Source organism: Nannobrachium achirus (genome assembly GCF_963921795.1).
Source record: "Nannobrachium achirus genome assembly, chromosome: 18".
Taxonomy (NCBI): domain Eukaryota; kingdom Metazoa; phylum Chordata; class Actinopteri; order Myctophiformes; family Myctophidae; genus Nannobrachium; species Nannobrachium achirus.
In genome coordinates, this window is record NC_137825.1 from 37,480,115 (window position 1) to 37,505,572 (window position 25,458).

The following is a 25,458-nucleotide window of genomic DNA, read 5'->3' on the forward strand; positions in this document are numbered from 1 at the left end:
CCCATAGAATCCACCAGATGGCATTAACTCATCATTTTAAACTTCCGACTGAGGGATACTTGGCAACTTTAGCCGCTATTATTGTTTCCGTAGTTAATGCCTTGTTTTTGCTACTCGTTACCCGTAGCTTACTGCCCGTGTTTGGTTAATAACAGTTCTTGAATGCAACATTTTGCAAACATGCATTGCAACAACAACCATTTAGAGGTTGCTGATAATCTCCTGACTCCTGTGAGAATCAGTGAGGCTACAATTAAAAAATCACACTCGTGTGAACTGAGCGGTGGTGTGTGTGTGTGTGTGTGTGTGTGTGTGTGTGTGTGTGTGTGTGTGTGTGTGTGTGTGTGTGTGTGTGTGTGCCCCCTGTGTGTGTGTGTGTGTGTGTGTGTGTGTGTGTGTGTGTGTGTGTGTGTGTGTGTGTGTGTGCCCCCTGTGTGTGTTTGTGTGCGAGTGTGCCTGGCCTATGCCTGGCCTATCCTGAACAACAGCGCCCCTCCCTTAACATGTGTGGTCAGAAAAGGTTACTGCAGGCTACATACCCGGAGACAGACAGACAGACAGACAGACAGACAGACAGACAGACAGACAGACAGACAGACCCACACACACGGCCACGTATAGGAGCGTTGTGACCACCGCTCAAAAAAGGGAGAGAAGAACACCCTAGGATGATAGTGGAATTGAACTTGAAGCCTGAGTTAATTGATGAGTCCATAGATTAATTCCGTCTAGAGCCAAATTAAACATACCCTTATCCGTTATCAGTCTTTGCGCTTTGATCTTGGCACGTGGTAATTAAATCGCAGCTATTACTCTCATCCATTCTGGTGATTAAATTAAGATACATCATAGCAATTAAATTAAGCTGCTTAAACCACGAACCATGTTGTTGTTGTTGTAGGCTATAACCTGAAGGTCGTCATTCGCAGATGTGTGTCATTGTGTGGCAAGTAGGGCAGGACTATCTTATATTGGTCATGTATATTAGGATATAATTATGATTACAAAATATACATTAACCACTTCACCCCATAGGCCTAGATACATTTCGGCCATTTAATTTTAAATAGCCGATCTACAAGCTCGAGCTATGCCTATGATCGCTCGTAGTTGTAGATGATCTGCTATTTAAATTTGAAAACTGGGACATTCTGCATAAAGAGTACTTTTAGATCTACTTTAAGTACATTTTGATGTACCTTTTGTACTTCTACTCAAGTAAATGTAGAATTCTGGACTTTTACTTGAGTATTTTTTAGAGTGTAGTATTGATACTTTTACTTATAGGTAAAACATTTGAGTAGCCTATACTTTTTACACCACTGCATAATATCTTTTGAAGAATTGCTGTCACATAACAAGCAAGGCGTGAGGCGTCACGTCCCTCCCGCGCGGCAGGGGGCGCTCCCAACCCAACAACATGGTTGACACTTGCCAGCTCTCCACACAGCTCCACTCCAGCAGCAGCAGCCAGCTTAGCTTAGCTTCGGAGCTAACAACAACAGAAGAGCCCCTACACACAACTAACGACATATTTAAATGTAAAGGTGAGTTGGATGATAAACACAACAGCGTGTCGTGTCGTGCTGGCTGTACGGCCAAAACTACAACTGTAATGAGTGCTGTGTGGTTTCTAACGTTCAGTGTGTTGCTGCCATTTCACGTTCTGTTGTTTTTCTTGTTGTTTGCTTCAGCTTCAACCTCACGACAGGGCTAAGTAGCACCAACAGGGGTTAGCTAACCCACTGGTTCTCTCAAACTTTTTCATGTCGAGGACCCCCAAATTTACACTTATTAGCCCGCGGGCCCCCATTTAAAAAAGATGCCCCAGGGGCCCCCATAAGAGATGATTTTTACTGCAATAGCAGTGAACCATTTTAATTTCAAGGACCCCCAGTTTGACATGCATATTTGTCTAAGTAAGGACCCCCATTTATTGGCATTTCTATCTCTGCGACCCTACTTTATATTGTAAAAGCAATGTTAATTTAACTATGAGTTAATAGCTTACAGACCCATAAGGGTCCATTTGGTTCCTATCTATGATTTAGCTGGGGACCCCCTCAAGGACCCCTGGGGGTCCCCGGCCGGACCCCACTTTGAGAACCACTGAGTTTACACACCCCAGTGCTACAGATTGATTGATTGATTGATTGAAGACTTTATTAGAAGTTTGCATAGGAAAAGGTACAGTTTCATGACGGTACAGTTCACTGGTACAAGGTCTACTAAAAGGAGATCCATGAAAAGACTAAGCTTATTTCCACTGGAAACCATTGAAGTATCTCATATAGATTACGCCTACTGTTGCTTCCTGTGTGCATGGTTAATAATAGTCCCATAATTGTCTGATTAAATAGAAAGCCCATGGTTAATAGACTCATAGTTGTCAAATAAAATAAAAAGATTGAATTATGTTGGAAAGAGCTATACATTATACCTGTTTCTTTGTGGTTCAGAAGTTCTACTAATACCATAGATCGATGTAGTACTAGTCGCGTGGAATGTATTCTGTATAAGCAGTTTAGATACAACACCGTAGCTTAGAATGTCTTGGGTATAAGCAGTTTAAACACTGCACTAGTAGCTTATATTGTATTGCATATAAGCAGTGTAAATATAGTAGTGGTTTATTATATTGTAGCACTAGCAGCAAAAGCTTACTGCCGTAGTTTAGAATGTATTCGGTGAAGAAAAATAAATACATTTCAGGCCTAGAATGTATTGTGTGTGTGTGTGTGTGTGTGTGTGTGTGGGGGGGGGGGGGGGGGGGGGGTATTCATGATGTATGTGTCAAAGTTTGGTTATGTTTGTGAACCAATAGTCCACACGATTCAATTATAATGTAAAGACTTTGGAAAATAAGTTTTGGGTTGTTTATTGATTGATACAATGAGTGGATAGTACTGTCAAGTGTCAACATGTCCCCAGTGCAGTGCTACAGTATGATTTGAGAACTTGGACTGAAAAAGATCAGACCATCAGATCCAGATGTATATAAAATGTCCCTTGTAATTTTAGTCATTGTACAATTCAGGGACATTGGTTGATTATATGGTTTTGGACATTTTTCTGATCTTATATTACAAGTTTTGACAGAGAGGACGTGGAATGGTTGTTAAAAATAAAGGTAATAGTAGTTTGCATAGATTTACATGGGTAAGTGTGGTGCACAGGCCCAAGAAATGGACTGAAAGCACAGCAGATTGAGCAGAACACTCTGCATCCATTTGACCTGGATTAGAAATAACAGACTATCTAATACATTTTTGGCATAACTGGGTAATATGGTTCAGTAATTATTAATTCATAATCTAATAGATCTATGGTATAACTAGATATGAGTTCTCTCTCATACAAGACGTTAGACAACATTCATATATATTACAATGGGAAGTTGTTGACTGTAATCAATACCAGAGCTTCAATTGTATTTCATGTGCAGTAAGCGTTTTAGTGGTTTGGATTAACACCAGTAACTGGGATAAAAACGCTTTCCCTTAACCAATATGAACCCTACCATCCCTATGCTGGCCTGGGGCAAACATTTGTCCAAAATTTCTGATCTACAAGCTCACATTGCGATGTGTTGTAAACTTGTAGATTTGCTATTTTCTGCAAAGATGTTTAGTGTAGGGGGGCGCAGTCGGTAGCGCTGTCGCTTAACAGCTAGAAGGTCCTGGCGTCGATCCCCACTGGAATAATGTGTTGCTCTCCCCAGGTTGGCAGTGGGAGTGTAGCACCTAGGATTACATTAGATAATTGGCAATGGGTGAAAAATGGGTTGCAAAATCGTGGGATACATTTTTTGAAAAGAAAAAAATGTTTACTGTAGGGTGAAAACAGGAGGGGGCCATGTATTGAGACCTGAGTGACTGGTCAACTAATTATATAGGGTTTTTACTATGGCTGACCGCTTTTTGCTAAACGTTTTGGTTTGTTCACATGATTTATTCAGATTTTAGATGTTATGATGGGTGTATGCAATGTAATACTTTAGCATCCGTATTCCTCAATCCTCACTTCTCTTGTACAGGTAATTTATGTCAGATTGGACACTTTTAGTGCACACTGCACACTGATGATAATTTTAATTTGAGGACATTATTTTTTAAGAGAATATTATCAGCATCTCGGCTTTATTATGATGGACATAAAAGTTGGGGGAGAGAGAGAGAGGGAGACATGCAGGAAAGCACCTTGGGTCGGATTCGAACCCGGGCCAGCTGCTGGAAGGACTTTAGCCCTGTTTATGTGGTATGTGCTGTTGGAGCCGCCTGGCCTGGCCACCCCTGTGAAGACATTGGTTGCTTTGTTTGCACAGTCTATACTACTGGAGTTAGCATGTCTGTAAATACATTAATTGCGACCGAAGGTCGCAGTATACCATGAGAAATGTTGCAGCTTGTCTCCGTCTGTGTCAGTACAGGAAGTGATGTCACGTGACATCCAAGCCCCCAGAACCCTGGGCTCGCCCTGAAACCAAATGGACATGGTGGCCGTTTTGAGGTACTGCAGTTGGGTCTACTAACCACATGTATTGACGCGCGTTCATACCGGAAGAGCTCGTTCATGAATTTGAGCCCCAGCACGTCCATGAACACAAACTATGACGAAAAATGCGTCACAGTGGCCCCACTACGTCACGGTTTTACTACGCGGTAGCCTGTGATGTCACTGACATCACAGGCTACACTGCCTAGGTGCCACTTTAGCCACAGCCCTCTGTCTTTTTATGGACCCTTATGAATCTGACCTGCATGTATCCAATTACTCTTGATTCTTGACTGCTATAATGATTGAATTCTCACTGCTCGATCAATAAGGTCCCCATCTTAATTTCTTATCTTATTAGGATGATGAAGACATTGAAGAGGTGGTAGTGTTATTATTACATACTAGTAATAATGATTACCTGTACCTGGCCACCTGTGGTACGTTACACATTCATTGTGCATAAGTATTGCCTTCCCATTGACCTCAAGTAAAACCTGTTCTGTCCACTGAGGATTTTTGCTGGCAGATATGGTGCAATTTCTTTTCTATGACTGGTCCACCCCAACTCTTGAGTGTAAGGAAAATGTAAAGCCATTCTTGTTAAAGAAGGGAGAACAACTTGCACACCTACACATAACCAAAAATAGAAATTGCAAGCACTGTCAGTGAAGTGGTATTTCTACCTCTCCCCACGTAGTAGGCCTAAAGATTCTTTTGCAGCTTTATTTTGATAACTACACTAGTGGCAGACAGTGAGGGTCTGCCCATGGAGGTCAATGCGGAGGTCAAATATAGCATCTTGGTGAAAGTTGGCCTGGTAATAGTATCATACAGAAGGTGACTGGAGACATTAGATATGCATTGAACTCCCTCCTCCCTTCCCTGTCCTGCCCTTACCCTGCCTCACACGTGTGAGGTGAAGGGGATTTAGCAAGGAAGTACAGGCAAGAGGTCAAGCCTGGGTGCTAATGCTTTTTTGCCCCCCCTCAAATCCCCTTCAATGGAATTGTGGGGCTGCACAAAGTCGGGGATGTGGAGGAGGCACACTGATCACGGTAGCAAAATCAATAGTTCATACCGCTCTGAGATTGAGTTTTTAGGAAGGGAGGAGGACAACAAGCAAAGGCAGAATATGAAATCGCTCCCGTAGAGGCCCAAGCCACGCCGTGCAATCGATCCCTGGTCCCTGTACCAATTATAGTTTTAAGGTTTTGTCCGTGGCTTACCTCAGTCCTGGAAGACCAAAGCCTTGGAGATAGACATTGTGTTCGCTGACACTTAGACAGGGGTTGCAATTTTTTCGTTCCCCCTGGAAATTGCCACCTGCAATTCCTCTATATTTTCCACTATTTAATCTTGAGCAGAGATTGATTTTTGAAATGGCAATTTGTCCCCAATTTACTGCAATCCCCCCAAATTGATGCAGCGCCACTAGGTATTTTGTCTAGATATGGGATAATATGCATTGTAATTACTGATTAATTTAAAAGATGTAGTGAATCAGATAGCCAACATTTTTCATTGGTCGCAGTTACTATCAAAACCTCCACCGGCTGTCAGTCAGTCTGTCTGTCTGTCAGTCACACGTCACACTTTTGCCCTGCTCATATCTCCGCAATCAATTCTCACATGGCCCTCTTCTAGCCCCACCATGAGGCCGATTCTTGCAAAACACATTTTTGGACACTGCTCCTATAAAATCTTCCCTAAAATCACGCAAATCGGTACACACTTGCTCTACACTCATGTCATCAACATGGATCTGTCCCATTTAGCGCCACCCTCAGGCCGATTTTTTAAAACACATTTTTGGACACTACTCCTACAGATTTTGCCCTAAAATCACGCAAATCGCTACACAGTATGTCTACACTCATCTCATCAACATGGATCTGTCCCATATAGCGCCACCATAAGGCAGAATATTTCAAACACATTTTTGGACACTGCTCCTACACAATTTGCCCTAAAATCACGCTGCCACCTGACAGTCGCCTATCTCCCGATTAGGGAGTCTTACTGGTATACATTTTTATGCACAGCTCCAGTTCTTTTTTTGATGATTGTAGTCTTGCTTTTCTTCCCATTTGTTAATCCCTGTTTAACTCACTTACTGCCAATTAAAAATGCCCTCGAGTGGCATTAGTGCCAGCCCTCTCCATAGACTTCCATGTAATTTGTAGTGCACAGATCATGCACACCCATGCACAGATCATGCACCATGTTTGTGCAGGCTGTTCACAGCTTTCAAACAAAAAAAAATCAAACCTCGGTTCGAAGTGGAGCGGTGAATTTGAGCAGCTGTACCCTATGTGAGTGAGTGAGTGAGTGTAAACTGTGCCTGTGAGTGAGTGGTGAGTGTGCCTGGCCTGCACAAAACAGCGCCCCTCCTTTAACTAGTGTTTTGTGTGTGGCCACTCAAGGTATTGCCAGACTACGGACACGGCCAGCCAGCCACCCAGCCACCCAGCCACCCAGCCACCCACAGACATACCTGTTCATTGGGAGCGCTTTCACCGCTCCAAAAAGATTGGAAATCCGTTCAGGCATTCTTGAGATAATAGCCATTATGTTTTACATGTTATGTAAACAAAGATGGCTGCCCTGTATAAAGATGGGGTTGTATGGGGGTGGAACATGCAAAATCGCGATTGAAATCATGTTTACTAGATTTAATGGGGTCCAAAAAGATTAAAAAAAATAAAATAAAAAAAAACTTTTTTTTTTCTAAGTAAAAGTCGCCCAAAGTCGCTTGGCAGGGAAGCCCATAGTGAGAAAGTTGCTCTAAAAGTCGCCTGGCACTGTATGAGTTAAGTGTGTTTCTTCAGATTAGATTCTGAAGTCTGCTCAACACCTGGTACGGGCTCCCGTCCTTCTCTCCCCATTTTCTGTCTACTGACTGTCAGGGATGGAGCTCGTTATTTTTTATTGATAATGAGCACCTTATCGATCCTGCTTATTGATCCGGGCTTTTATCGAGCCCACTATTGAGTGTTTTCTAATATTTTGTGGACATGAGACGACAAATTGAGAACATAACTAATATCTTTTTTTATTAGCCAGTTTTTGCGACTGGGAGTTTGTTGCTGACCATTATCTATGAAGATGATAATTGACTAAAGTAACAAATATCATTAAATATCATTAAGACAATCATTCATTAGTGTGCAATAAGTGTTAAATGGCTTTACAGTTTATTATGAATAGTACTGTAATAATGTCTTGATGGCCTCTTGTCTTGATTGTTTAAACACGACATCATGGGCCGCTAAGGTATATGCTCAAATAATAAGCTTGATAAGCCCAAAGCTTATTGATACCGGGTACTCAATAAATCTGTTATCGGGTTATCGAGCTACCCTTGTTTAGGGCTCCATCCCTACTGACTGTACTATCAATACAGGCATAAAATAAATCTTTAAAAAAAAGAGCCCAGTCTCACTCTTGCAAGAAAGTCTTCTTGATATCACAATGTGACATGTAGGTAGATTGAATTTGTAACGTGGCAAACCTGCTCACACACTAAAACTAAATCTGCAACTACATAATTGGTCGATTTCTGTGCCCGCAAAAAAGACCTAGCATGTATTGATCTGAAGTAGCTGATGTTGCTGTCGGGGTTCCATCTGCTGATTCTCCTAACACAATCAATACGGTATGTTCAAACTGAACTGTCTGAACTCTGAAGCATCCCCATGTTTACGTCTAAGCATGGTCCGTGTTGTTATTTTCATAGTTGGTCTTCCTGGAATTTGTAATTAAAAGATTTAATTCAAAGAGGATTTATTTGTCACTCACTAATACAATTATGTGCAGCGAAATGTTGGTGTGATATGCTCTGCAGACTGTGCTAATGGTGATATATAAAATTACTTTTTAAAGATGTTGTCAAGGGGCACTAAAGACTGTTTTACTCATTACTGATTTGTGGTCTGAAAACTGACCACCCTGTACTCCTACAGTATATAACCTATAGAGGATCTTAATAGCTAAATACAGCAGTTGGTTGGTTATGTTAGTATACAGTAGACTCTTCACAGACAGTTTGATAGATAAACACAGCTGAAGCTAATAGCAGGAACTTTGTTTAGATGTTACAGTGTGCCAGCATGGAAAGCTTGTGCACAGCAACTTCATATCGATATGGCACGCAGAGAGACCTAAATAACACGTATCCACGTTATTTCCTTCCAACTGGATTTACCTGTCAAAATGTCTGTGTGAATGCTTGCGTAACATTATTATTTTTGTTATTGCCACAAAATTAAAGTACACAGGCATGTTTTCTGAACTGGATATGGTCATATTTTCCAATATGCTCAAATCTGCTTATTGCACAAATGCACAACTTGAGAAAAGAGGTGGAAAATTGTTTAAAGAGTAATCCCATCGTTTTCCATCCTGCAAGCCTTTTTTTGCGCCAATGTAAGATATTACTCCAGCACCCCTGCTGTTCTCAAATCAGTCTTTGATTTCCCCCTTATACATTTTCCATCTTTCCTCTTCTTGTTGCAATGATTTCTCCCTCATACCTTTTCTAACTTTCCTCCTGTGGTTGCAATTATTGCTCCATCTCTTTCAATTTCTCCGCCGACCAGTGGGCCATCTTTCATTCCCCATCTGGTCTCCCATTTGTGGTGTCTCTTACCGTACGTTTAATTTTCTTCCTCTGTCGCTCGCTGCCTCTTTTTGCCATCACTTCACTCTGTCTTGCCAGTTGGCGATGGGTCAAGGATCAGGAAGAGCCACCCCCTTCCACCACTTTCTTATGAAGCTAGTTGTTGTGCAGCTATTTTATGTGAGAACAAGGTATGAAATTGAATCCACTATCCTAGTTCAACTAATTGAATAACTTCCACTGGTCAAGTTGGATGAGCCTAAATGTCCGGACATAAATTAGGGTGAGAAGTTGGACACACTACACACACAGCTGGGCTGCTGTAATGCAGCTCACCTCTGTGTGTCTGTCTGGCCTTGATGTCAATGCGGCGCTGTAATACAACTCACCTCTGACTGTCTGTTGGCCTTGCTGTCAGTGTGGTGCTGGCCCTGCAATGCAATCATCAGCAGGAGAAAGCCCCAGCTCACCGCTACCAGAATTTATCACCCTGCCTTTTGACCTAAATTGAATTTATGGATGAAGAATTTATGGATGAAGAAGTAAAGGGGTGTGTGTGTGTGTGTGTGTGTGTGTGTGTGTGTGTGTGTGTGTGTGTGTGTGTGTGTGTGTGTGTGTGTGTGTGTGTGTGTGTGTGTGTGTGTGTGTGTGTGTGTGTGTGTGTGTGTGTGTGTGTGTGTGTGTGTGTGTGTGTGTGTGTGTGTGTGAGAAATGGAGCTGTGCACTGTAGGATGGTGGAAAAGATTGGCCACAGATTGAGTGTATGAGAGGACAGAAAGAGACGGACTGGTGTTATATAGAGTTGATATTTTTTTCTTTTTCGTTAAGTGTGTGGGGGTGGGGTGGGGTGGGGGGGGGGACACAATCCAGTCCATCACTTAGATACCGACCTTGCTGCAAAATGAAAAGTGCTCATAAATCTGGCATTGAATTGAGACCATGTGCTGGAACAGGTCATTTGTCCTTGTCCAGTTAGAACAGTGCAGAATCAGGGCTATATAGCTGTATACCTTTGTTGCCAGATGAGTTAACAATGACTCTGAATTATGTGTCTGGTAACCCTGGGAATGGCACTTACTTTGGCCGGCATTCAAATATTGTAACCTTTCCAGTAACTGAAAGTCTGCGGTAGTGGAGGCAACCATTTAGCAAGAGACTGCCTTTTTGGCCCCAATATTTAATGCTTAGTTAAAATGATTTAAATGAACCCCTTGCTTAATGTCTTTGTTACTCTTTGTGTTTTTCAATGTCAGATATCTTTGGTCAATTGGCTTCTGTGATTGGATTGTGCGCCTGAGGTGTTTTTGAACCCTTTTGTAACCTTAGATCCCATGCTTACTTTCTCGAAAGAAAGCCTGGACTCCCCTGGAGAATGTTGAAGTCAAAAGTAGAAGTGGATGGATGGAATGGATAGGGGGCCGAGGGGCCACTGATGGTATGGGCAGGAGACTTTCCATAGCGAGGTAGGCGCTTGCCCAGGTGCTCACATCAATTATGTCCATACTACCACTCAGTGAAACAAACATGACTACCAGAGCAAGTAACGTTATCGCAAAAGGCTTGTTAATTTCTGTCATTTTAGTTTATTTTGTGAAATGCACATAACTCAGGCAATACATTTGTCTTTCACTCTTGCTGATGGATATACATTGTTTTATTTTGGTTCACAATACATTCTGAAAAACACAGGACTCTGTTCCTGTCACCACTCAATCACAGTTTAGCCACACCCTGTGAATGAGATGTTCATGTTTGCTAATTCTATCCACCAATTCCAATAGCCAAATTCTAATTTCCAATTTCTCATCAGAGTTAAAGTTGACACTTCTTGATTAAATTGGAATGTAGGCTACTGCAATTGACGATGTCTCTGAATAACAGTGATCCAAGCTTCTGAAGTATTTCTAAACCATTACAGGTTTATAGTTTGTTGTACACCGTTCATGTCTTTATTTTATGAAAAAAAATAACATAGCTTACCCTCCATATACATATATGTCTCACTCCACCCTAGCAAGACATATACTTCATTGCGCAACAGTATTTCACTTAGAGAGTAGCTGATATACAAGCTCGCGTCGTGGATGCAACCGGTGTGGGCTTGGTGGTCTGCTTGATCATGAGTAGCGCTCCCTCCATTCTGATGACGGCGAATGGAGGTGGGGTTTGAAGGGCAACTGTTTGAATCGCTATTATTGTTTACAATCAACAGAAACCAAGGATTACATATTTACATATTTGAGAGATCACAGTAAAATCCTGAGCATTCTTCCTCCACAATGGGAGAAAAACAGCATCTGAAAGTTTGATAGAATGCATTTTTACAAGTGCAGTGACCACTTATACATTGCATCCTATGAGTGGTGTTGTTCATTTGGTGCAGAGGCACTGTTAAGACAGAGAAAACACTACAAGCTTAAAACCAATTCATTTATGTCCACACATACTGCGTTTTAGGAGCGGGAGGGCGTTTTGCATATGCGTGTGTCTAATACAGGTTGTGTTATTATAGCTTCGCCCAAACAGTTTGAACATGCGTGCGTGCGTGTATGTTGGAAGTGGAACTGCTACAGGTACCAAGTACAAAGTCACTTTCAGTTCCATTCCTGTCTGATATACTGTGCAGTGCATAACCCAAACTCTGCACATACTTTGGGTGCTCATATCCACGGACGGGTATGGACTAGTTCATCTAAAAAGACTTGTTTTGTTTCACTTTTGCCTTTGGGAGTCGGACAGGGTCAGGGATCATTTGTCTAGCTACAGACTTGGATGTTTGTTTTGTGATGAGAGGCTTTTACTGTCATTGACTTTGTCACTCAAAGGACTTGGGTTTATCTTACAGGGAGCATGAATGCACACAGTGAGTTTCATAGGAATCTGCCAATTATATTTTAAGATATATTGTGTGTTCAAATTGTAGCCTAAGGGTGGTGCTTGAGGAAAAGCCATGAGGTCAACAAAACAGTAGGCATGAAGTGCACAGCAAGTTCCAAGGCAGTCGAACCTCTAGTCTAGTTTGATGTAATTTCTTTTCCCGTTGTCATTTGGCTTTATCCATTTGATACTCACTACTGCTTAGGACCTAAGCTGTAGTGGCTATGAATATCAAATAGCCTTAGGCGCCCCAATTTAATGGCATTTCTATCTCTGGGACCCTAATTTACATAGTAAAAATCAATGTTAAAATGTAACTGAGAGTGTACAAAACATTTATACACTCTGAGTTACATACCCTTAAGGGTTCTTAACTTTCATTTAGCTGAGGACCCCTCTCCCTCAAGGACCCCACTTTGAGAACCAATGATCTAGCATGCACACAAGCATGTGGAGGACACATTTGGGAAAAGGAAATGTGTTCCTATTACTTAGATTTCCCCAACAATTAGTTAAACTGGAAAAGTGTAATTCTGGGAAATTGCAAGTATGGTTGCACTGACGCAAGGAATCTTGTCTTTCCGTCTTACCATTTATATTCTATATTGTGATGTCATGTGATTCTGTGAAGCATATTAACAACGGTGACAACAGTGATTGATGCATGACCAAAAGCTTCGCTTTTCTGCTGTGCAAAAGCTTACAAAAAGCATGTCCACTTTGCTGGCAAAAAAGTCTCAGATCAAGAGCAATAGTATGTTGCCTTTAGCAACCACACTAATTACAAAAACTATGTGTAGTAGACCTGTGTGAATGCATAACATTGTTTCCATAGGCACAGAGTTGCACGCACAGTCGCACACACACATGCACGCACGCGCGCGCGCGCAAGGAAGGAGCCAGTTCTCCGCCTTGTTTATTTACAGTTAATTTGGGGACTTAATTGCCATCGCGGCGGCTATTGATCCTGGAACGGTTACGGGCCATTGATTGCCTGCTGTCCCCCAGTGGGTCAGGGACAATTCATCTAGCCCGAGCCCAAAAGCCGCTCAGTAGCAGGCAGAGGCCACACACTTTGTCTCATTCACTGTTTGCCAAGATGAATTGAAATGATATTGAGTCTGAACTAGATTAATGAGATACACAGTGCCTGCGTCCTGAATCACAATGAGTTTTGTATTTTCAAGAAAAGTTCAAGGAACTCGTTTGAGGCACTGGGCAAAGTCGGGCCACAGGCACAGCCCTCAATTTGTGACGTGTTTTCAAGTCCTAGTGTGGCGGGTTACTCAAAATGTCGTGACTTGTCGTCCATTTCCAGGGTGAATCCATCTGGCGTGACTGTGACGCAGGTGGGTGGGTGGAGGAGTGGACGTTGGTGCCTGGAAGCGAAGGATTCTCCTCCTAGCCCTCTAACTACCCCCACCCCATTTACACACACCTGCTGTCACCCTGGCGATGTCAAGAGTCCCGAGTCCCCCTCCCCCGGCGGAAATGTCCAGCGGGCCCGTGGCCGAGAGCTGGTGCTACACTCAGGTGAGAGAAATGCGCGTGTGACTGCTGTACCCCGATCAGAAATGTAATACTATTAACAGCACTATTTCAAAAATGGTGAAAACAGACGGTCTTCAAGCTCACAGTGTGTCCTGATGCGAAGCTTGTGGATCTGCTATTCTCGCAATTTTAGGTTTTCTTTTCATTACATATTTTCTTTTAATTTCTGCGTATAATGAATGACATGCCCATGTAGAATTTATTAGAGCATCACTGAAATGTAGGAGTAATTATATTCACACATTTTATTGTCACTATTCAAATTCGCTAGAATTGATATCCTCAAATGTCTGATATTGTACTGATATACTCAACTGTATATGGGACTTTGATTTTTTGCTCATCAGCTGTTAGCTTATCAGTGCTGTTGTCATCAACTAAGAATCCTTAATTCAATTTACACTTTCTCTAAAATGGAATGTTGTGCTTGCTATGTGTTCACCCCCCTAGATAAAAGTGGTTAAGTTTTCCTACATGTGGACCATCAACAACTTCAGTTTCTGTCGTGAGGAGATGGGAGAAGTCATCAAGAGCTCCACCTTCTCCTCTGGGGCCAATGACAAGCTTAAATGGTGAGTGACAGGATATTGCCTTTCATTATCTGATGGAACCTTCTTTGGTTTAGTCTTGCAGCTTTGAACATGATATTCCATCACATAGAACATTGGTTTTCAAAATGGGTTCTGGTGACACCAGGGGTCCTTGTGTGAGTTCCAGGGGATCCCCAGCAAGTTTAATTTCACTACTATTGACTCTTTTACTGCTAAACGAGCACTCGTTCTTTGTTTCACGTGTCCACCACGCCATAACGAGCGTTCGTCCTTTTACCTGTCTGAGCACTGTAAGCAGATGAGGGGTGGCGCGGGTGTGTACAGAAGCAGCAGCTCCCGTAACGTTAGTCTCAAATCTGGAGCGCACCCTAACAATAATGGTGGCGGGATCACTTCTTTGGTGTTTTTCTCAGCCTGGATGTACTTTCCTTATTTCTATGTCTGAAAACTGACACAAACAGAGGGGGAGGAGGAGCCTCTCACTCCGTAATGGCGGCCCCCATAATTTTTTTTTCCACTGCTCCGTCAGCAATGCAGCTTTATTTTACACAAGACTGCGATAGGAAATAATGGATGGCTATTTTTCTATAAATTCGCAAAGGTAAGCTACTTTGATGGCTGTGAGCAGACTGTAAACAACCTAAATGGCGGCAAAAGAGTTAGTTAGTTGGCTAGTTAGCCCAAAATATAAGAATGAGATCAGCTTGAAGTTCCTTCCACGTGCTACTTGCGAACCCCCCCCCCCCCCCCCCCCCCCCAGCACCAAAATTACATTAGACATTTGACACCGGGGGTGAAAGAAATGGGTTACAAAAATCGTGGCATGGTTCCCTTTCAACTCTGTTTTCATCACTCCTACAGTATGATAGTAATATAATTCTGTACAAAATCTTCTAACGGCTGGCCTTGCCACAAAAACGTTTCAAATGTGGTCTGGCCTAATAATTAAATGTATTTGAATCAGGTGCACCCAAGTGGTTTTATACACTTGGGGTCCTTGACATGAACGTATTTATCGAATAATTGGCATAGAACAAATTGGCAGACTTCTTAATCCTTCTCATCAAATGAAAAAAATATCTTCTGATTCTCATGCTAACAAAGAGCCTATGGCTGTGATGTAGTGGATTACAGGCAGACAGTCGAAATCAGCTTACAGAATGTGCAAGGCTCTTAGCTTGAGTTAATTAAAGTGAGAGGCAGAGGTGAACCTTCAGCCAAAACAAACTCCAGAAAACCCCATCGGAGCACTCCAAAAATGTCACTATTTTGGTTAATACCCCAATTTTATTGAGTAAGCAAATGATGTCTCGGTACAGTATCTCACTGGCCAAGCAAACTGGTTGGATTTCATGGTTGAAGCACCACTAAATGTTTTTCTATGAAATTGTAAAACACGGTTTAAGATGTAATCTGGATGTTCATGTTCAGCTGTTAATCATAACCCATTACTGCCATTCTGCTAAAGTCTGATATATACGTCTATAATATGATAATGCTGGTGTCACAGACTGAAAATGGCAGATCTACAAGCTCTCAATGCGCCACGCTCTGATGCGTTGTGAGCTTGTGGATCTGCTATTTTCAGTGTACAATTAAACTTGGTTGCACAATGCGCAACCAAGTGTAACTCGGGCTTAACTGTCTTACTCTATACACCCCACCCCAGGTGTTTGCGTGTTAATCCCAAAGGTCTGGATGAAGAGAGCAAAGACTACCTGTCTCTTTACCTGCTGCTGGTCAGCTGCCCCAAGGCTGAGGTGCGCGCCAAGTTCAAGTTCTCCATCCTCAACGCCAAGGGAGAGGAGACCAAAGCCATGGGTGAGTGAGTCATTGTGGGTTGGTACTAGTTTCTTTATTTTGTCAGGGTCTCAGTAAATTAATAATACAATAATAAAACTTTTTTTGTATAGCACCTTTCATGACATGAAATGCAGCTCAAAGCGCTTTACAGAGCAGAAGATGAAGCACAAGTGCTTAACAGAGAAAAAAATAAAATGAGAATAAAAAATAAATAATTAATTACAATGATTACAATAAAGCAGAAAAATAAAAACATAAAACATTGAAGAACAATTTCAGAACAGTGCGGACGTCAATTAAACTGCACAGGGATTTACACATTCAGCTAAAAGCAAGAGTAAAGAAATAGGTCTTGAGCTGTGCTTTAAAGCTATCCACAGAGGCTGCCTGTCTTAGGTGTAGTGGGAGTTTATTCCAAGCTGTCGGTCCGTAGAAGCCAAAAGCTGCTTCACCATATTTTTTATATGTCATTGTTGGTGCCTCAAGTAGGTCTGCACTAGAGGACCTGAGTGGGCGGTTTGGAACATATCTATGCAGGCAGTCATAGAGGTATGAAGGTGCCAGACCATTTAGAGCTTTATAAACAAGTAAAATAATTTTAAAATCAATCCTAAAAACAACCGAGAGCCAGTTTAGCGACGCTAAGACTGGAGTAATATGTTCTCTTATCTTAGTTTTAGTTAAAACTCTGGCTGCTGCATTTTGAACAAGTTGAAGTCTGTCAGTTGTTTTCTTTGGCAGACCAGAGAGAAGTGCGTTACAGTAATCAAGCCGAGAGAAAACAAAAGCGTGAGCGATAAGCTCTAATTCGCACAATATTTCGATAACGGTGATTATTTGGGTCCAAATTGAGAACACTATCATATGAACGATTTTTGGTTCGATTTCAGTACAGTTTCGTCATATAAACAAATAAATAAAACTAATGAAAATAATAATTTCAGTATGACACAATATTATTGTCAATGCAATAAAACTGGTTGTTATTAATCTCTTAATAAGGATTTAAAATGTTAATGCTTAGAAAGCTTGGCCTGTAAGTGTTGTGCCTCTGGTGCCATGGATTAGAGCTCTTCACGGGGCCCCTGATTCTGAAATTACCCGAATACCCGTACAGGTTTCGGACACTGTTTTATCATAATCACACAGGGTCGGAATCGGATGCATTTCCTCAGAACACGGGGCTGTCAATCAATATGTGTATTACCTGAGTGGGTCCGAGAAGACCCGTAGCCTACTGTGTGTGTACTTTGTGCTTTTTTTGCAAACTGTTAATAAAGCAATCAATCAGTGTGTGTGTGTGCACTGGCGTGTGCAGCTGCAGCTGCAGCTGCACGCACTGATGAGGAGACGGAGAGAAACGCAATGAATGAACAAAAAAGTGCTGTTATAATGCTTTAGGCTGACAGCTGACAGTGACATGAATGGCTCTGTAACTGGTGTGATGATTATGCTGGTCTAGGATCAGATTTACAGCGCAAACAAATTAAGAATTACGGTGCGTAATGCATGCGGGATGCGTACCATAGGCTACTCCAAGGCAAGCCAGGCTGATGAGAAAGCACCAGCATATAATCATGACAAAAAAACGAAAATGACTAACCTCTGGACTTGATAGAAAAGAAACCATAGAGCATTCCTTTCTCCCTGGCTTTTGTTTTGATGTTAATGTTATAGCCTAGATTCCATGTCAACCAGCAGCATTGGACAATAATAAGCCTACAATACACAATATAAAGTTTGCACCTCTGCTCTGACTTCTGACAGTGCCCTGTCAATCAGTGAGAGAGTGCAGCGCACAGCTGCAGTGAGTGAGTAGTGGACCTCGCAGTCTCGCACATGAAAGGAAAAGGCACGCACTTTAATATAATAATCATAAAATGGTCGGGTCTGTCGGAATCTAGAAAATGATCGGATTTCGTGACAAATGTCACGGGGTACAGTACGGAAACTGATCTGTAAAAAAAGAAAGTCGGAAAGTCGAAAACGGGATCGGACGAGACCGTTACAGGGGCACTCGGGTTTGGTTTTGTCATTTGATTGTTATTTCGGAACAGGTTGGAATCGGTAGAAATTTGACAGTCCATTTTGATTTCGGTTAAAAAAAAATTACCCGCGAAGAGCTCTACCGTGGAGTACATTGTTCCAGCTGTTGTGCTGGAAATAAACTTTTGAACAAGGCAGCGAGCTCAGTCTACAGCGAGTGGAGATGACCGTCAAGTAATTTATAAATCCTGTGTTGTTGCTCATCAAAGGTGGATGATCTACAGGATCACAATGTGTTCGATGCTAGTGGATCAACTTTTTTTGGTGATTGCTTTGATCAAAATGGGATTAATCAGCTGTCAAGTGATCGTTGAGAATGGGTCTTGTTTTATAACTACAGTCCATACGTTTTGTGACATTTGTCTCTTCTGCATGAAAATAAGTCCCATATTTGAGCTTTGTTGTTAAATGGTATTGTTCATTTAGTTTGTTGTTAAATGGTATTGTTTAGTTGTTCTCCCCTCAGTTTCAGCTGACTCAAATCGCATGTACAATTATTTTTGATATATACTATATTGTATACAAAATGCATTTCAAGAGATGTATTTGAATGCTCCTTGATTATTTTGTGTGTGTGTGTTTCTCATACTTGCTGTGTGTGTGTCTTTGTGCACAGAGAGCCAGAGAGCGTATCGCTTTGTTCAGGGGAAAGACTGGGGCTTCAAGAAGTTCATTCGCAGAGACTTCCTGTTGGACGAAGCCAATGGTCTTCTACCGGACGACAAGCTCACTCTCTTCTGTGAGGTAAACGCCGCCCACCTTTGCGAAGATTGAAACATTTTAATTTTGACTCTTAGCAAGCTATTCAGAAATGCAGAGAAAGTGTGTACTCTTTGTTCTGTGCTGGTGTTTGCTCAGCCTAATTCAGGCGGGTATCATATCAATAGTTAAATATGCAATTTAGTTCCCCTTTCTTTAGAATACATTTTGCTACCGACTATGCCAGCGCACTAAAGCTTTCAAACATCTAGCTGCCAGAAGTTTGACGGATTGAATAGTCAGTCGAGAGACCCCCTTTTTTCCCCCTGTTGAAGATTTTATGTCAATTATTTCAAAGCGAACAATCATGGCTGGAAATAAGCTTTTTTCACTACTCTCCCAAAACCATCCTCAAACGTATTTTAAGAACAAATGCAAATGACTACTTTTTTCTTTTCTTGTCAATGAATAGTTTCTTCCCAATATCGTCAAGTTAAAAATGTAACTGGGCTTCGAGTTGGTTAGACTTAAAAATAAAACCTACTTACATTTTTACTATATGAAAACCATGCTTGTGACCCACATAATGTATACACTCTGGGCATTCATTCTCTTTCGACCTCCGTAGCTGTAGATGAGTCATTTTATAAACTGTACAGAACCACACAATCTGCATGTAGTCTATTGTGTCTGTGCATTAGACTGTCATATAACTTCAAACTTGGGTTCAAATCCGACTCCTGGCATCTCGTCTGCCCTTGGTTTGTTGTCTCTCTACACTCTCCTATCTAATAAAGAATTACTAAAATGTGTTAATTTTAAACTAAATTATGAACTAATTGTTTGTTTATAGCTATTAAAAATGAGTAAATTAATTTAAAGTCACCATGTAATGACTCAATGAAACTGTTGCCAACTTTATATTGAATTCTCCCAAGGTGAGCGTCGTGCAGGACTCGGTCAATATATCTGGCCAGAACACAATGAACATGGTGAAAGTACCTGACTGTCGGCTAGCTGATGAGCTGGGGGGCCTTTGGGAGAACTCCCGCTTCACAGACTGCTCGCTGTGCGTGGCCGGCCAGGAGTTCCAGGCGCACAAAGCCATTCTGGCAGGTATGGACCACGTACAACACTGGTTCCCAAACACTGGGTCGGGACCTGACCCATTTGTATGTGTCCCTTAATTTGTAATTTGTTTTTTATTATTATTTCAAACTTTTCAAAAATGGATGGATTACCAAAAAAGCAAGATTCTTTATCATTTAAAAAAAATGCAATGTTTTTGCTAAGTAATTGCATTATTAAATAAAAGACAAATCTAAGAAAATCCATAAATTAGAAAACAAATGTTTTAGAAGTAGTGAAAATAGCCGATCTACAATCTCACAATGCAGCGCGAAGCGACACATTGTGGGCTTGTAGATCTGCTGTTTTCACTAGTTTGGGTCCAGAGTAAACGTCTAATTTCTCTTTTGGGTCTTGAGCTAAAATGTTTGGGAACCACTGATGTAAAGAACCATGTTTTTCAATGTGTCTCTTTGAAAACCAGAAAGACGGCTTACAAGATATGTGGTTTATGTATTCACCACAGTGGAAACTACTTTTCTGTTTTTCTTTCCCACTGACACACAAACAAACACGCTCGCGTGTGCACACACGTTTTGGCATGCCGTCTCATCTTTCCCTGTTCTTTTTCAGCACGATCTCCTGTTTTCAGCGCCATGTTTGAGCACGAGATGGAAGAGAGCAAAAAGGTGAGTCACCAATCTCCTTCCCTTCTCTTACAGATTAATTCTCTGTTTGCTCCTCGATGGTTCTATTACAAAAGTTTCACTGTGTTGTTGAGGTTGTATTGAAGTGAGTTATGGGTTGTGTCTGCGGAGGTAGAAAGGTATTTGGTGGAAGCGAATGGAAACGCTTGGCGAAATGAAATCATCCCGTCATACAGCGAGGATGGGATTCATCCTTTTGCTGTCAAACCTGCCGAAGCACCGAATTGCTTTTTTCGTTTGTGCACTCCTAACTGTGAGAAATGAAATTTCAGGAGATGTTACAGAAATGTTCGCCAAAATCCAAGGGCAAGTGTGTGTGTCCCCCATCCTTGCAAAGTTCATGTTTTAGAACTAAAGAACAATGAGAAATAGACTTGTAACGCCATTCAGATGGGGTTCAGGTTTGGGCTGGAATAAAATCTTGATCTTACGTACGAGCAAAACGGCCACCATGTGAATATGGTATTAGTTGATTGCTTATTGCGGCTGTAGGCCCCATTTACTATAAAAACCTCCTGATCCTGTGCGTGGTCACAGTGCGTGACACCTCATCTCAGCTCAGCAGAAGGATATAACTGGCCTGTTCTGACATCAGAATATCCCTGATGTCATCAATATCATCCATTATCCTTCTGCTGAGCTGGGAGTCAGTCTCATGTGGTCTATGACATCGTCAGACATCTATGATGTCAGACGTCAGTCATATCCATTTTTGGGAAAATATTTTGTCCAACTTAAACAACCAACTGCAACGCGAGTCACACTTGCAAATTAATTCCGTCCTTGTCCTTTTTATGCCCATAAATGGAGATCCCTGATTTCATCAATATTAACTCTTTTCCTGCATCATTAGTCGCTTTAACCAAAACCATAGAAATGTTTAGGCTACAATGCCACTAACTCTTTCTTTCTACTCTGATCGCTCTCAGAACCGTGTGGAAATTAACGATGTGGAGCCCGAAGTTTTCAAAGAGATGATGTGCTTCATTTACACTGACAAGGCTCCCAACCTAGACAAGATGGCCGACGACTTGCTGGCAGCAGCTGACAAGGTAAGATGAACTGTAAACTAGAGAGCATACAGAGACGGCACATGTTTAAACGAGTCATGAACACTATCAAATGTGCACATTGCAGTCCGCACCTGGCTGCAGAGGTTTTGTGTTGATGACCGACAAAAAGATGCCTGAGAATCTAGATTTTAAAATTGTTATAATGTCATGTGGGCCTCACGCCTCCATTGACTATGCACAGGAGAGTGATTTGATATGGATTCACGTTTCTATTGATGTAAATCCGATTTTTGTTTTGCGATCGTGGTGTCATTTTTTGCCAGAGGCGTAGAAATCAACTCTTAAGTTGTGTTTCTGCACAGGTGTAAAAGTACCTGTCCCACCTAGTAGTAGGCGTGTAACGATACATTTTAACAACGATACGATACGCATCACGATACATGGTTGACGATTCGATACATGGACGATATTGGTTCATTCATGGCGATACGATTCGATTCAATGGTTTAAAATCGATATACCGGTAGTAACTATTTAGCAAAGAAATGAAATCTGTTGTAAAACATGTAAAAAATCTGTTATTATGGAAGTAAAGACTGTGATTATCTTGCAAATACATGGACATTATATTTCAACACATATGGACAACCCCACCTTGACATGAACACCGAGATTACAGATTTATCAATAGATCATTTTCCCTCTTAAAATTGCCAAATTCAAGGCACAAATACTTAGTTTCCATACAATCAATTATTTGCATTGCAAAACGATTCGATACGGATTACCTTATTTTAAAACGATACGATACAAAGCCAAAACGGTACGATATTTTGCTTTTGCAAACGATATAGTAGATCATTGCAAATTAAAATCGATTTTTCGATTCAGTTACTATATCGTTACACCCCTACCTAGTAGCGTCGAATCCACTGCAGTGCGTTGGCTTGCCGAGAGTCTAAACGAAATTGGCCATGTTCAGGGTAGGAAAGCCAGGCGGGGACGGTGATATTTGTCATTGCACGTACTCCAATGGGCTGGGGATATTGAACATTCCCCGCTTGGAGTAGCATCGAGGCTTCCCGGTGGGGGCTTCTCATTGGCAGCTGAGCCTGTACGGTACAACTGCAGTGACAAGCAGTGAGAGGATTTCATTGGCATAACGACTGCATTAGGAGAAAAAGGGGTACATTTAATTGCCTAATCTAAATAAGTAAAAAGTTGGTTTGCGAGGGCCCGAGTTCACATATAACTCCCGAAACCCGAGGGAACCACCCTTTCCATCTTCTCTTTAATTTTGATTCATAAAACCACATATTGGTGTGACATTTGAATGTGTTTTTTCATCTGATACCCACGGGAGTTCATTTTTTGAGAAATTCTGCATATCATTACTGGTATCCTCATTAGGATCCTAAATTCTTTTTCTCTATTTTCTTCTCCGTTTAAGATGATAAGTGTTATTTGTACGTCGCCATAGAAGCTAGCTAATTACGTTTAGGAAATGGTTTAAGAAGTGTTTCCCCTGCTACTCTGGGCCCAGTATGCTCTGGAGAGACTGAAGGTCATGTGCGAGGACGCCCTGTGTACCAGTCTGTCCGTGGAGAACGCTGCCGAGATCCTCATCCTGGCCGACCTGCACAGTGCCGACCAGCTCAAAACACAGGCCGTCGACTTCATCAACTAGTGAGTTCTACCAAGCAAGCATGAGTCACCGGCACTTAATAGATCCTCACAGACTGTACCCATCTGTCTCACATGCCCTCTTTTGTGTGCTTCAATCTCTCGCTCTCTCTCTTTTTCTCCCTCCCCTCATTGCTCCTTCACTTACTTTCTCTTTCTCACACCCAAAATCATTTAATCTCTCTGTTCCTTTGTGGGATGGTCTTTCTGTTCTAATTAAATCCTGTGCTGCCTTTTTGGAGGGACTAGGACAACCTGACGTTGTTGGGTCTAGTTGTACTTCTTTTGCTAACATAGGATGAGTGAGTGATCATTTCTTTTGCCCTTTCACCATTTTTCTTGATATTTATCTCTCTCTCTCTCCCTCTCTCCCAACTCCACCAAACAGCCACGCTGCAGAGGTGATGGAGACGGCAGGTTGGAAGTCCATGGTGGCGTCCCACCCGCACTTGGTTGCCGAGGCCTACCGCTCCCTGGCCTCCGCGCAGTGCCCCTTCCTGGGACCCCCACGCAAACGTCTTAAACAGTCCTAACAAGACACGCAAGCATCTCCTCTCGTACACATGCATATACACTCACACCAGTTTTCCCTCCCCTCCTCCCCTCGCACACGCAGGGACAAACTCTCCCCAAAGCTGTTACCTACCCAACCACCCTGCTCCTCCCTCTCTATCCCGTCTGAAACCTGATGTTTTTTAGTCTATTCTAAAGATGGAGGGAAGAGGAGGAGTAGACGGAGACGCAGGAGAGGGACAGGTGGGACCGTTAAGTGGATGTTTTGTCGTTTTTTTACGAGGACTGAGACCCTTCCTTTTTGTCCTTGGCTGTGGCTTAGCGAGGTCTGATGCTGTGTGTATGTGTGTGTGACAACGTGACCTACATTCTTTAGACATCCCACCAAGCTCTTGCCTAGGAAGTGGTAACTGTCTGCAGAGGTTTGGAGGAAGAACTGGACATCCCCACCCCGACAGGAACAAATCGTTTGGAAGTTCTGAGAACTCTGAGAACATTAAAGTAGCTTAATGAAGCACGGTCTCTAAATGTCTAGTTTAGCATATTGCCTCTGTTTTTTCGGCTCGATTCCCCGTTTTTGAAACTGAGGTCGATGCGGCCCCCCAAACTAAAGGGCAAAATGGGGCCTAGGAGGGACTGAAGACACAGGCCCATTAGCTCTGTCCTAAAATCCCAAAAGAAAGATGGCCCCAGAGGGCTAGTCAAAATGTAGACAGGATGACATCATAGAAGAAAGCAAAGGAAAAAAGTTTTCCCAATGAAAGTTGGGAAACATTGCACTAACGTCAGAGGTCACCCATTGTCAAACCTTACCAGCAGTGAGTTAGAAGTACTGTGTAGGCAAGCACACATTGAAGCAAGCTTTGTGGACTGTAAAAAGAAAAGAAACCCAGTTGGACCACCAAGAACAAGTACCCTTTAAGATGATTTACCTGCAAGTGACAAAAAGCCCGACAACAAATGCTCACTCATTTAGTCATTTACTTGATCTGCGTCTGTTTCTCTTTTATTTTTTAAATAGCTGAAAAATAAAATGCAGACAGAGGTTAGAAAAAGAAGGAAAAAAAGAATACAGTGCACAACAGAATGTCATTCTTCAGGAGATGTATTTTATGTGTGGATCTTGTCTTTGTAACAACACAACGTCTTGTGGACAAACAAACTTGGAGATGACACCGAACGAAACAAAGTGTCACGCATCGGTTACAAATGACATTCAGATTCAAACAGGCATATTGTTGAGGTTCTTTTATGACAGCTTTCCTATTTTTTTCCTCAGATCTGTCCTTGTTGTTATTTTTCATAGGAATTTGTACAGACACCAGTGTTTTTGAAGCTATGTAAACAAAACATTTTAAAATATGGATTTGAAAGGCATACAGACAGATGTTTTCTTTGCAGGCTTGAAGACTGAGTGAAGGAAAAAAAATCGAATGAACACGTTTTAATGTTCAGAAAAGACAGAATGTAAAACCAGACACAAAGGCAAACCGTATCAGCTACATTTGGACTTTTTGTTTTAACATGGCGGAAAATGGACATTGATTATAAGAGCTATTGCTGTTTTTCTTTCCTGTAGATATTGCTGGTTATGAGAAGTGACACTTAGTTGTTGCCATTTTTGTTCCCAAAGGAATAAACCACATCTATTTTGTATTGATTGCAATGCAAACTCTGGTTCATTGTGTGATTATTTTCACATGCATTTTGTATTCCACATATTCTATTTTAGCCTTTTTAGTTGTTTCTTTTCTCTTGGGTTTTCAGATATGATATGCACAGGCATTTTTAGAAGATGATGGAGGGCCTTGAAAGAAGCTGAGAATGTTGTA

The 25,458-nt window shown here is 41.8% G+C and overlaps 1 protein-coding gene across 2 annotated transcripts; it reads left to right on the plus strand.

Annotated features, from left to right (window-relative positions):
* Positions 1-1,431: 1,431 nt before the first annotated feature.
* Positions 1,432-25,261, plus strand: LOC308303248 (speckle-type POZ protein). 2 transcript variants are annotated; one of them, XM_080747575.1, is made up of 10 exons: positions 1,432-1,547; positions 13,311-13,525; positions 13,994-14,115; positions 15,764-15,915; positions 18,560-18,687; positions 19,581-19,758; positions 20,344-20,399; positions 21,347-21,469; positions 22,974-23,116; positions 23,502-25,261. In XM_080747575.1, the coding sequence occupies exons 2-10, from the start codon at positions 13,448-13,450 to the stop codon at positions 23,644-23,646; spliced, it is 1,125 nt and encodes a 374-aa protein (XP_080603701.1). In that variant the 5' UTR covers positions 1,432-1,547; positions 13,311-13,447; the 3' UTR covers positions 23,647-25,261. The 2 variants fall into 2 exon arrangements, with proteins under 2 accessions (XP_080603701.1, XP_080603702.1); XM_080747576.1 differs by having other exon boundaries at positions 1,503-1,541.
* Positions 25,262-25,458: the final 197 nt, after the last annotated feature.

Bases quoted from the DNA above. Each gene is read 5' to 3' on its own strand.
- LOC308303248 (XM_080747575.1), top strand. From the start codon at position 13,448: ATGTCAAGAGTCCCGAGTCCCCCTCCCCCGGCGGAAATGTCCAGCGGG. The intron at 13,526-13,993 runs GTGAGAGAAATG...TCACCCCCCTAG, and splicing joins AGAGCTGGTGCTACACTCAG to ATAAAAGTGGTTAAGTTTTC. The intron at 21,470-22,973 runs GTAAGATGAACT...CTCTGGGCCCAG, and splicing joins TGCTGGCAGCAGCTGACAAG to TATGCTCTGGAGAGACTGAA.